A 13,798-nucleotide genomic window follows, 5' to 3' on the forward strand; every position below is an offset into this window, starting at 1 on the left:
GTTTCTGATCTGTTTGTGTTAATTAAAATAGAGTTTTACGTGAGTAGGGAGTTTCTAAAACAAGTTTCACTCTTCTGACAGCAATAAAACATGTTAGTACAAAGAAATAACTAATAATAGGGGTGCCTAAGTGGCTAAGTCAGTGAAGCGTCTGCCTTCGGCGGAGGTCATGATCCCAGAGTCCTGGGATCGAGCCCCACATTGGGCTCCCTGTGCAGCGAGAAGCCTGCTTCTCCCTCTCTCTGCTGCTCCCCCTGCTTGTGCTCTCTCAATCTCTCTCTCTCAAATAAATAAATAAAATCTTTTTAAAAAGTGAGAGAGAGAGAAAAGAAATAACTAATAATAATATAGAACAATTATAACAATGTACTGTAATAAAAGTTATGTGAATATGGTCTCTCAAAATATCTCACTATGCTGTACTCCTTCTTCTCGTGATGACGTGAGATGATAAAATGCCTACACGGTGAGTTCAAGTGAAGCGAATGACGTAGGCGCTGTGATGCAGCATTAGGCTTCTACTGACCTTCTGAAGATGTATCAGGAGGGGGATTGTCTTACTTCAAGATGTGGTTGACTGCGAGTACCTGACACGGTGGGAAGTAAAAGCAAGAATAAGGGAGGACTACTGTAGAATAAAATCTGAGCATCTGGAGTTAACTAAGAAGTACTGACATTTTGGTATCTATCCTCTCACTATTTTTTAATTAAATTTAGTTGAATCTCGAACATAGTCACTGGGTATAAAATTCAAATATTTCAGAAAGTACACAGTGAAAAGTGAGGTTTCTTTTCTCCTCTCTACCAGTGCCCCAGCTCCTCTCCTCTGTTTCCGCTTCTGTTGCAGCCTTCCAGAGACTGTGTATCCATTTACATGCTACACACACATTTAAAATTTGATGGTAGGGGCACCTGGGTGGCACAGCGGTTAAGCGAACACCTTCGGCTCAGGGCGTGATCCTGGCGTTATGGGATCGAGCCCCACATCAGGCTCCTCTGCTATGAGCCTGCTTCTTCCTCTCCCACTCCCCCTGCTTGTGTTCCCTCTCTAGCTGGCTGTCTCTATCTCTGTCAAATAAATAAATAAATAAAATCTTTAAAAAAAATTTGATGGTAGCTTTATATACACACTATTCAGAATGTTTTTTCCTCTGAACTCATGTGTCTTGGATCTTTCTATATAAAAATCCTCCTCACTAAAATTATGAGTGTGTGTGTGACATTTTAAAAGTCAAACAGTACTACTAAACTTAGTGTTTACATAATTATGACCAAGCAAGTCTTACTAGCTGTGTAACCAAGGGCAGAGCCACTCAGGTTCTCTGTGTTTCCTTCAGGTTCCTTATGTATAAAATAGGAATATAATAGGATTGAATACTCAGCTCTGGCCCAGAAGCCCTTATTCACAATTATGAAAACCAAAAAGCTCTGAAATAGAAAGTATGTCACATTTGGTGCCAAATGCTGCCAGGAATTGACCTAAAGTTATTTAAAGTTCTGTTTATCCCTCTTAGTTTGGATTTTTGTACATTTTACCATAGAAATTTAATTTTGATTTTGGATACTCCTCAGACCTAATTGGATGTTATATATGTGTTCTATTCCCTTTCTAAAATCTGGGGAAGTATCTGAATTTTGAAACACGTATGGCTCTAAGAGTTTTGGATAAAGGAGTGTGGACCTATATAAAAAGCACTCAAAACCATGCCTTCCACAAGGCATAGGTAATATGTGTTATTTGTTATTTCTATTACCAACTGAGCTACATAGCACTCTGTCTGTACATTCATTTTCTTTTTCTTGGGGGTAATAATTGCTTTGGTTTTCTGTTTGCTTAGTTTTAATTTGTCAGGTACAAATTTTTCATATACTAATTACAGAAAAATACCCATTCAAAATAGTCAAACACATCAAATATAAATATACAAAACTTAAAGTGTATTTATTCATTAATTTATGAGTATATTCCTTTATTGTGTCTCATCCTCCACCAAAATGGAAGTTTCTGAGAACAGATGCTTGTCTGTTTTGTTCTCTGTTGTGTCTCAAGTGCCTACAATAGTGTCTGGCATAGAGAAAACACTTAATTCCCTATTGGATGAGTGAATGTAGCAGGTATTCTATTAGCTTCGTTTTCTTCTCAGGCTGTTCTCTCTTGGAGACTTCCGTCCTCTTGCTCCTTTTGGGATCAGCAGCCTTCTAGCATAACAGGGATTCTTTTTGCCTCTTTCTTTCTTTTTTTCTTTTTTTTTTAAAGTAGGCTCCACGCCCAACGTGGTGCCTGAACTCATGACCCTGAGATCAAGAGCTGGTCGCTCCACTGACCGAGCCACCCAAGCGCCCCACCTTCTGCCTCTTTCCAATCTTGGGTTTCCTTTTTCCCTAAAGCATTTCTCTTCCTTGGATTAGTTCTTCATTTTGGTGGGTCACAATTCATAGATCGTAAAACGTTTTAGTAACTCTTCAATTGCCATTGCTATTGCTATCTAACAAACCACTTCAAAACTTGGTGTCACTCTGCCACAACACCCACATGTTGTATTCTGGATTCTGTGAGATTGGAATTTCAAAAAGGCTGAGCTGGGCATTTGTGGCCCCAGGGTCTCTCACTGAGGTTGTATTCAGATGGAGCTGGAACCACAGGAATTCTACAGCAGCTAAAGGGCTGGTTAGGTCTCTCTCTCTATTTCTTTGTATGTAATTGAGGGCCTCTCCATTTGGTCTCTCTGTGTATCTAGTTTGGGCTTCTTCACAGCATGGCAGCTTCAGGGCAATTGGACTGCTTACATAGAGGCTGGCTTACACAGAATATCATTATTGTTTCCTTCTACTTAATGATAGGCTGGTGGGTATAGAATTCTAGAACGGATCATTTCCCTTCAGGATTTTGTTTTTTAACTTTCAGAAGTATTGTTGAGAAGTCCTATGTCATTTTAATCCCAGCTGATTTTTCTCTCTAGGAGTTTTTATCCACAGTGGTAAGCAGCTGCGCCGCTGGACGATCACGTGACTTATTTCTGATACTGTGGAAGGAGCTAGCCTTTAAAAGGGACAGGCTGATCTGAATTAGTGTTTGATTTTTATCCACAGTGTTTGGAACTTCATGTAAATCTTTATCCACAGTGTTTTGGAACTTCATGTAAATCAGGGAATAGATTTAATTAAACCAGTGGAAGTAGGGCTTGGTTGAATTTTAGGTTCTGCTCAATTTTATATCCTGAAAACTGGGTTCCTTCCCATTACTTCAGTAATCTAGCTTGAATCAACCTGAGTCCATTTGGACTGCTTTAACAAAAATACCACAGACTGGGGAGCTTACACAGAACAGAAATTTGTTTCTCACAGTTCTGGAGGTTGGGAGGTCCAAGATCAAGGTGCCAGTATGACTGCATTCTGGTGAGAGCCTTCTTTTCTTCCTGGTTCATAGCCAGGACCTTCTTGCTGTGTCCTCACATGTTGGAAAGGGCTAGGGAGTTCTGTGGGGTCCCTTTTATAAGAATACTAATCCTATTCATGAGGGCTCCACCCTCATGACCTAATCACCTCCCAAACTTCCCTGGGAGCCTCTTAATATCATCACTTTGTCATTACGATTTCGACATGAATTTTGAGGGGACACAGACATGCAGACCAAGAAACCTTTCCTGACTAACCACCATTCATGTTGATCATATTCTGGCTTTCCATTCTTCAGCACCTGTATGTAAAGTTGTTCTTCTTTTTAAGATTTTTTTTTGGAGAGGGAGGGAGGGAGAGAGAGAGAGAGAGGGAATGAGCAGGAGGGGCAGAGGAGAGAATCTCAAGCAGACTGTGCACAGAGTGTGTAGCCTAACGTGGGGCTGGATCTCAGGACCCTGAGATCACAAGCTGAGTGGAAACCTAAAGTCTGGCACTCAATGGGCTGTGCCACCCAGGTGCCTCAACCTGTATGTAGTTTATAATTTACTTCTAAGATTTAAGTTCTTCAGATGTTTTAGACTATATGTTTCATTTCCCTCAAACTCTTTTATATATATATATATATATATGTTTGCACTTATTTTTACATCGCTATAGCACTGATCGCAGGGCCCCAGTTCCGTAAAGAACGTAATAAAGGCAGAGTATGACTAGAATGATCCACATCTTCCAAGAAATGAGCTGCCCCATTGTTGACGTACTGCTATAGACAGAAACTGCAGGACTTCCCTCTTCCTCTCTAGTTCAGATCAGCCTGTCCCTTTTAAAGGCTAGCACCTTCCACAGTAGCAGAAATAAGTCACGTGATCGTCCAGCGATGCAGCTGCTTACCATAAATGGAGTGAAATTTAAACTAATGCATTGTTAAAGCAAGCCGTTGTTTTCCCTCTAAGTCTTTAAGATGTTATACTGTTTTGCAACTTGATGTTAGATATATTTTATAAATCTTAAAGTTATTGTTACTTTGTAAAAATGTTTATGATACAATAATTGGGTTGTGTTAGGTAATCAACCTGGTTGAACCTCTGTTCTTTGGGGATATTTTGGTGTCTCTAAGGTCACAATTCTGAGGATCTATCTTCACATTATAAAGGCAGAAAATGGGGAAAAGAGGCAACCTCTTAAAAATTTGGAAACAAGGTAAAGCTGCTCTGCAGTTGTTTTATTTAATTACACATCTAATAGATAAAATTCTCCATCCTTGTAAGCACATCAAGAGATAATCCTAACACTCAAATTTAAATTAATCAAACATAAACCCGACAGGATGAACTTCTCTGTCTTTGGTAGTAAGTGGGAAGATTGTTTTAATACTCTAAACATCAATGAAAGTGACCTGAGGGTAGCCTCAGACAAAGCAGTACATCAATGATTGTGACTGATTTAGCTGAAATCTAACTGAATATATTGTATTCTGTACAAAGAAAGACAATGAATAGAAAAACAATGATCAGCATAAAGTATAACAAAAACAACAAAAAATTAAAGAACCGGAAGTTATTTGTTTTGCAGTAGTCATATGAAATAAACACAAATTATGTTAGTCATGAATACAGGCAAGGTGATTCAGTAGGCCTCACTATAACTCAATTTATTGAGATTTTATAAGTGCACTTTTCAAAGATGTTACCCTGAATGAAAATGAAATTGAATCACAATCAAATAGAATACTTATTTTTCCAGTATTCCTGAAAGTTTTAAAGTGATCCCATCTACCCAGTCTTATATTTTCCACTTCATACACAACAGCTCTAGGATTGATAACATACCAGGTCCCACCTTTTGGCCATTTGAACCCTGTCAGGCACTCTTTTTTGCAACAAAAATATATCTCATAATCTCCAAACTAAAAATCCATTGTTGCCTGTCTAACATCAAAACTCTTATATGAGACTAACCAGATAATAATTTAACACAAGATGTACATTTTTAAAAACCAAAATATAAGCTTTCTAAAAAAGACCCAATCTTTAACATGTGCAAGTCACTTCATTTCTTTAAGCTTCTATGAACCAAGAAGGTTTACCTAGCGCTAACCTACTATGAAATTTCTCTTACGGTCTGATTTTATAACGTACAATTATAGCCACATTTCCTACCAAAATAAAACTTTTTGCCAGCAAAATAAACACAATGGAACCCTCTGAATAGTGTTTTCCTAGCTGCAGGTTGCAATCCATTGGTAAATCATGAAAGCAATTTAGTGGGCGTACCGCTTGTGGGCATTAGAACCAAAACAAAACAAAAGCTGAAATAGAATAAAAGAGAATAGTAAATCTCAGACTGTATCTTAGTGGTAAAGGAAGTTTTGTTTTGTGAAATATTTATTTCATTGTATACATTAAGTGTGTACTGGGTTAAGATGGAAAGTTTGTTTGAGATACACTGCTCTAAAGCTGCAGTCGTCAAAAAGCGGTCCGAGGAAGACCCTTTCAAGGAGTCTGAGAGATCCTCTCTTCTAATTTTGTACATATCCGTATGAGGCCAGATTTTCTTCATCCAAATGCTTCAACCAAAACATTTCTCAGCAGATCGAATGTAGAAGTGATGAAGTTGGGGAATATACGTGAGGTTCAGTGGGGTGGGGTCCGGAGGCGATGACCGAGAAAGAATTCTTGACCGAGAAAGAATTCTTGCGACGTCTTTGGTGCAAAATGGTGGTTTATTAAAGCACGGGGACAGGACCCATGGGCAGAAAGAGCTGCTGCACCAGGGTTGTGAGGAATGGCCTATTTTATACCCTCAAGTTGGGAGGGGGTTAGGGATAGCGTAAGTCTCTAAGGAATTCTGGAAGCAAGGTTTCCAGGACCTTGAGGGGGCTTCCTGCTGTTGGGAAAAGGTCATTCATTACCATCTAATAAAACCTGAGTCATGAGACCGTTCAGATGTATATCGGTGGGCCATATGCTTGGGGGATGATTGCCAATACATATCTTGGGGGGTTAGAGATAAAGGAAGTTTCCAAAGGAATTTTTATATGTTAAAGTAGACTTACAGGATCTTGGTGGAGGGGAGGGGGTCAGGCTAGGACTGCCTTTTCCCCTTAGCAACGTATTAACATCGGGGCAGGTGAGTTCCTGGAGGAATGTAACTGTGCCTGTTTCAAGGACTTGTCAATGGTGTAGGTAGTAAGGACTGTTTCTTTGTCCTTTAGGGCAGCCAGGAGTGCCTGAGGAATGTTGCATACATCCCATTGGGGGGTGGGGGGGTGGGACAAAACTTCTGCTTTGTCCTCTGCTTGCCTTCTGTTCCCTCATCAGAAGCAGCTATGAGAATTGAGCTGTCTTCTTTAAAGTCAGGCATTAAAGGTATTTTAAAACTGTAAATGAATCCACTCTTATAATTTTTTGGTTTTGGAAAGAATATAGTCATTTAAAATTTTTAAATGCTATTTATATAATGCTTGTTATTTAAACACTTTGAATTTAAATTTAATATTTGAATATAATTACTTAATTGCTTTAATTACTAATACGGTAAATAGCAATAGATATCACCTATGCGAGAAGCGTTTTGGAGCTCTCAACAATTTGAGAACAGCTGGTCACTATGAAACAAAGGACTCCAGGCCTGACTCGTGGCAGGTTTAACTCGGTCTGAGGCCCTTCAGCGGAGCACCTCAAGCACCACCCACTCCGCGGACACCGAGAGGGGGACGCCCCACCCTCGGCGAGAGTCCTTGCAAATAGAAACAGATATCGACTAAAGGGCGGGATTTGTCCCCTGTGGGGACGTGTAACAGTGTACAAGCATAGGTTCCAATTGCACGGGAAACCAGGTCACAGAAGGAAAGAAGGCTTTTAGCGAATCTTTGCGACACTGTCGCGTTTCGTTGGTTCCGTGCCGTAAAAACAGTCGCGGAGCCGCCCCCAGCCGAGGCAGCGGCAGTCGTGCGGGGCAATGGCGGATATGGAGGACCTCTTTGGGAGCGACGCCGACAGCGATGCTGAGCGTAAAGGTGGGATCGGTTGGATTTCAAGGGAGGGGTGCGTGTAGGGGCTTCTGCGGCGGGAGCCCGACGGCGGTCCAGTTCCGGGTCTGCGAACGCTAAGGCATTGCGGACCAGTGGTGCCACTTCCTCCACTCCTTCCTCAGCGCCCCCTGCACTCCCGGCGGTACCAGCCTCCCAGGGCTGGCGGGAGTGGAGGGACAAACTATGAGCTTCGGGGTTCTTGGTGTCCGTGGAGCATGCGGTGCCTGGGAGCGTGTGGGGCGTAGGGGGGAGCGGGACAGGGGTGGCGGCGCGGGACAGGGGTGGCGGCGCGGGCGAGCCTGCGCAGCCCGCGTAGGAACCTTGGGGTCCTGCTCTGTCCTGTCTTGCACAGGCAAGCGCAAGTAAGAGCTGTTTGTGAATGAATGGACATTAGGTGCTCGGGAACATGGGGATGAGATGGATGAATTTACAGAGGGGTTCGGAAAAGTCGCTTGATTGAAACCAGAGTGTGGCGTGATGCGAAGTTTGAAATGTCTGGGTGAGGAAGACCGGCAGGATACCGCGATAGGGCTATACATAGGCGTTATGCTCCGGAGACAATGTGTCTTCTGAGCCTGTGCAGAATTTCTTGAGTCTATAGCATTAGACTGGAGAGCGTATATGAGATTAGTGCTTGGAGAGGAAAGATAAATCATATGTTGATGAAATGAATGATAATTGGTGCATGGAAATATTTCTGGCACAAGGACTGTAGTTTGAGTTTGAAATACGAATGGGCGTTATTTGAAGTGAGAAGGGCCCCAAGATCAAGTTCAGAATTCTTGCAACCCTCCAGGCTCAAAGTAACATATCTCCTTTTTTCGTTAGCAAAGTGCGTTATTGTGGTTGCTCTTTTTGCTCCGGCTCCAATTTATTGATACTTTTTTTTTTTTTCTTTTTCTAAGAGTGTAGTGAAGGGAGCACTAGGTGGAAATGTAAAGTGAGGGCTCTACGGAGATGCGTGTCCAGGAGGTTCTAGTCAGGATGAGTCGGAAAGTATAAGCCCTGTATACTAACTTTTATTCCATTATCTTTGCTAATGTTTTCATTTCCCCCTCATTTTTACTTGTCTGTACCCCGTTTGCCTTTCAAGGCACAGTGCCATGTGAGCCCTCCCATGACTCATTGTCATGAAGTTGTTCGTTCGGTAAATACTTACCCATCCCCATATATGTTCCAATTACTTTGTTAGGTGTTGGGGATAGAATGATGAAAAGATTGTCTCCCCTTGCCCCACCGGCTTACACGGATGTTTGATACATATTTGATAAATAGTTGGATGGATAGAAGCAATAGTTTATTTATTTATTTATTTAGATTTTATTTATTTAAACAATAGTAAGTGTACCCTGCATTGCTTTCCTATTGCAAGCTCAATGTATGGGAAGTGATGTATGGAGATGGTTGCTTCTCTGGGCTTCATGTTTTACTTTCTTGTGAGTCCGTTGCTCCTTTCTTCTATGTTATCAGTAGATAATAGGATGCGGTAGGATTTACTTCCAAATCTGTCCTTGAAGGTTGCTATTGGTCTTGAAGGTAGTATGGATGTGACAGGGTAATTGCTGTTAGGCCTGGCATATTTCATTATGTCCTTGTACTAAGAAAATTGTGGAAAATAATTACACCTGACAAATTTCTTGCCATAACAATGGGTAGAATCTCTACCTAGGCCCAATGTGTTTCTTTTATGTATAATTGTTCCAGGTGTCTTTAATTTCTTTCAACAGTGTTTTGTAGCTTTGTTTAAATCTTGCACCTCCTGAGTTTAATTTATTCCTAAGTATTTTATTCTTTTGGCTACTATTGCAGGTGAAGTTGTTACCTTAATTTCATTTTTGGATTGTTCATTGCTAGTGTATAGAAATACAACTGATTTTTGTATGTCCGTCTTGTATCTTGCAACCTTGCTGACTGTATTCGCTGTAATTGTTTTTTTTTTGTGTGCATTCTTTAGGATTTTCTACATATGAGATGTCATCTACAACTAGAGATTGTTTTACCCTTTCCTTTCTAATTTGGATGGTTTTCTTTCTTTTCTTTCTTTCCTTTCTTTCCTGCCTAAATGCCCCAGCTACATACAACCTTCTGTACACTGTTAAATAGAAGCGGTGAGAATGGACATCCTAGTCTTGTTCCTGATCTTAGGGAGAAAGCATCCTTGCTATCACAATTACGTATAATAGCTGTGGGTTTTCGTAGATGCCCTTTATCAGGTTGAGGAAATTCCCTTCTGTTCCTAGTCTGTTGACTAGTTTTATCATGAAAGGGTGTTGGATTTTGTCAGATGCCTTTTTTGCATCAATTAAGATGTTCACTTTCCTTTATTCTGTTAGTGTGGTCATATTAATGTTGAAACACCATTGTATTCCTAGGATAACTCCCACTTGGTCATGGTGTATATCCTTTCAATATGCTGCTGGTTTAGTTTCCTAGTATTTTGTTTAGTATTTTTGCATTTGTAGTCATAAGAAATATTGGTCTATAGTTCTTTGTGACATCTTTGTCTGGCTTTGGTATCAGGATAATGCTGGCCTCATAGAATGAGTTAGGAAGTGTTCCCTTTGCTTCAAGTTTTTGGGAGACTTTGAGGATAGGCATTAATTCTTCAAACATTTGATAGGATTCAATAGTGAAACTATCTCGTCCTGGGCGTTTCTTTGTTGGATTTTTTTTTCTTTCTTTTCTTTTTTTTAAGTAAGCTCCACACCCAACATGGGGTCTGAACTCAGGACCCTAAAATCAAGAGTCACATGCTCTACCAATTGAGCCAGCCAGAGGTGCCCCATGTCTGTTGGAATTTTTTTGATTACTGATTCAAACCCTACTTGTTGTAGGTCTTTGCAGATTTTGTATTTTGTCTTGAATCGGTTTTGGTAGTTTTAGTAGTGTTTCTAGTAATTCATTTCATCTAAATCATCTAATATGCTGGCATAGAATTGCTTATAGTATTCTCTCTCTTTTTTTTTTTTTTTAAAGATTTTATTTATTTATCTGACAGAGAGAGAGACAGCCAGCGAGAGAGGGAACCACAGGCAGGGGGAGTGGGAGAGGAAGAAGCAGGCTCCCAGTGGAGGAGCGATGTGGGGCTCGATCCCAGGACCCTGGGATCACGCCCTGAGCTGAAGGCAGACGCTTAACGACTGAGCCACCCAGGTGCCCCAGTATTCTCTCTTAATCCTTATTTCTGTAAGGTTGATATTAATGTCCCCCCATCTGTAATTTGAGTCATCTTTTTCTTGGTCTGTCTGGCTAAAGGTTTGTCAGTTTTGTTAATATTTCAAAGCACAAACTTTTTGTTTCATTGATTCTTTTATTTTTCTCTTCTCAATTTCATTTATTTCTACTCTAATCTTTTTTTTTTTCATTCTGCTTGCTTTGGGCTTAGTTTTATCTAGTTCCCTAAAGTGAAAGGTTACCTTATCAGTCTGAAAGTTTTCTTTTTTCTTTTCTTTTCTTTTCTTTTCTTTTCTTTTCTTTTCTTTTCTTTTCTTTTCTTTTCAAGCTCTGTGCCCAACGTGGGGCTTGAACTCACGACTCCGAGATCTAAGAGTTGCATGCTCTACTGACTAAGCTGGCCAGGCTCCCCTTTTCTTTTTTAATGTAGGTGTTTATAGCTACAGATTTCCCTTTCAGCACTGCTTTCTCTACATCCCTTAACTTTTGGTATCCTGTATTTTCATTATCTGAAAATATTTTTAATTTCCCTTGTGATTTCTTCTTTGAGCCCTTGATTGTTTGAGTGCATTGTTTAGTTTCCACATATTTGTTCATTTTCCAAATTTGCCTTTGGTACTGAATTCAATTTCATTCCATTGTGGTCAGAAAAGATACTTCATGTGTTTTCAACCTTCTTAAATTTATTAAGATTTATTTTGGGTCCTAACATATGGTCTATCCTGGAGAATGTTCATTGTGCACTTGGGAAGAATGTATACTCTGGTGGAGTGTTCTATTGATGTCTATATAGCTGGTTGGTTAATAGTGTTTAAGTCCTCTGTTTCCTCATTGATCTTCTGTCTAGTTCTGGCTCTTCCTGTAAGTGGAGTATTGAAGTTATTATTTCTGAACTATTTCTCCCTTCGGTTCTGTCAGTTTTTGTTTTTAGGTGCCTGTATGTTTATAACTTATCTTCATGTCAGATTGACACTTTTCCATTTCATAATGTCCTTTTATTTCATAACAATTTTGTCTTAAGATTTATTTTCTCTGGGTGCACCTGGGTGCCTCAGATGATTAAGCGTCTGTCTTTGGCTCAGGTCATAATCTCCAGGTCCTGGGATCAAGCCCCGACTTGGGCTCTTGGCTCAGCGGGGAGTCTGCTTCTCCCTTTCCCTCTGTCTCTCTCCTCTGCTCATGCTCTCTGTCTGTCTCAAATGAATAAATAAAAAAATTTATTTTGTCTGATATTAGTATGACCACTATAGCTCTCTTTTGATTATTATTTACATGAAATATCTTTTTCCATCTTTTCACTTTCAACCTATTTGGGTATGTGGTTCTAAAGTGAGACCCTTGTAGAAAGCATATAGATGGATCATTTAAAAAATTCTGCCAATTTCTGCCTTTTCATTGGAGAAGTTAATCCATTTCCATTTAAAATGATTACTGATAAGGACTTCTGCCATTTTGCTACTTTTTTTTCTTAAGATTTTATTTACTTATTTTAGAGATCACAAGCGGGCAGAGGAGGAGGGAGAAACAGGCTCCCTGCTGAGCAGGGAGCCCCACTCAGGGCTGGATCCCAGGACCCTGGGATCATGACGTAAGCCAAAGGCAGACGCTTAACCAACTGAGCCACCCAGGCTTCCCCATTTTGCTATTTCTGTGTCATATCTTTTTTGTTCCTCAATTCCTATATTATTGTTGTCTTTTAAGACTGATTTTCTTTTAGGGTACTGTTGATTTCCTTCCTGTTTCTTTTTTTGTATAGTTTTTAGTTTTCTTAGCAGTTACTTTGGTGATAACAATTAACATCTTAATTTATAATCTATTTTGGATTAATACCAGCTTACTTTTAGTAGTATACAGAAACATTTTTTTTCTACATGGTTGATCCTCTCTTGCCCTTATGTTGTTATGTCACAAATTACATCTTTATACATTGTCTTCCCAGTGATGTGGTTTTATAATTATTGTTTTATGTTACTGTGTTTTAAACCTAATCAAAAAGGAGTTACCAGAAATACATTGATCTTGACTTTTATAATTACCTATTTAGTTACCTTTACTGTTCTTTATTTCCTCATGTGGATTCAGATTACTGTCTGTTGTCCTTTCATTTGAGCTTGAAGGGCTTCCTTTAGGAGGATGGCCTACTAGCAACCAACTGATTTTTGTTTATCTGGGAATGTCTTAATTTTGCAATTTTTTTTTGAGGTGAAATTCATATAACATAAAATTAACCACTTTAAAGTGAGCAGTTCAGTGATATTTAGTACATTTATAATGTTTCCATCTTTTGACTGTATACTGCTGCTATGAACATTTGTGTACAAGTATTTGAGTTCCTGTTTTCAGTTCTCTTGAGTATATACATAGAGGTAGAATTGCCAAGTCCTATGGTAATTCTTTAATGTTTTGAGGAACAAGTAAGTAAACCATCATCCGCAGCGGCTGGACCATTTTATGTTACTACCAGCAATGTTCAGGGGTTTCCTTTTTTTCACATCCTCGCCAACAGTTAGCTTACTTTTTGTTTTTTTTTTTTTAAGTGGGTTCCACGCCCAGCATGGAGCCCAGCACGGAGCCCAGCACATGGCTTGAACTTACAACCCTGAGGTCAAACCTGACCTGAGATCAAGTGTTGAACACTTAACCGACTGGGCCACCCAGGCACCTCCACATTTTTTCCTTTTTTTAATTAGCCATCCCTGTTGGTGTCAAGTGGTATCTCATTGTGGTTTCAATTTGCATTTCTTAATGGCTAATGGTGTGGAGCAACTTCTCATGTGCTCATTGGCCATTTGTATATATAACTTTGGAGAAATGTCATTTCAAGTCCTTTGTCCATTTTTTAATTGGGTTGCCTTTTTGTTGTTGAGTTGTAAACATTCTTTATTCTGGATACTAGACACTTAGCAGATACATGGTTTGCAAATATTTCCCCCCATTCTTTTGATTGTTTTTTCACTTTCTTGATGACGTCTTTTGTTGTGTAGAAGATTTTCTTTTTGAAGAAGTCCGGTTTATCTATTTCTTATGTCACTCATATCACTTTCATTCTGAAGTATAGTTTTGCTGGGAATAGAATTCTTGGTTGACAGTCTTTCTTTCAGCACTTTGAATATATCATGGTTTCTTTCTTTTTTTTTTTTTTTTAAGATTTTATTTATTTATTTGACAGAGATAGAGACAGCCCAGCGAGAG

General features: G+C 39.6%; 1 protein-coding gene across 2 annotated transcripts in view; it reads left to right on the forward strand.

Annotated features, from left to right (window-relative positions):
• The first annotated feature begins 7,252 nt into the window (after positions 1–7,252).
• Positions 7,253–13,798, forward strand: part of LEO1 (LEO1 homolog, Paf1/RNA polymerase II complex component) — a 40,321-nt gene continuing 33,775 nt past the window's right edge. Inside the window, exon 1 of one of the 2 annotated variants that reach the window (XM_034660973.1) lies at positions 7,253–7,417. In XM_034660973.1, the coding sequence (XP_034516864.1) occupies positions 7,360–7,417 (58 nt within the window). In that variant the 5' untranslated portion in view covers positions 7,253–7,359. The remainder of the gene's footprint in view (positions 7,418–13,798) is intronic. The other variant, XM_034660972.1, reaches the window with a different exon arrangement.

The sequence above is a fragment of the Ailuropoda melanoleuca genome, chromosome 5 (assembly GCF_002007445.2).
Source record: "Ailuropoda melanoleuca isolate Jingjing chromosome 5, ASM200744v2, whole genome shotgun sequence".
NCBI lineage: Eukaryota > Metazoa > Chordata > Mammalia > Carnivora > Ursidae > Ailuropoda > Ailuropoda melanoleuca.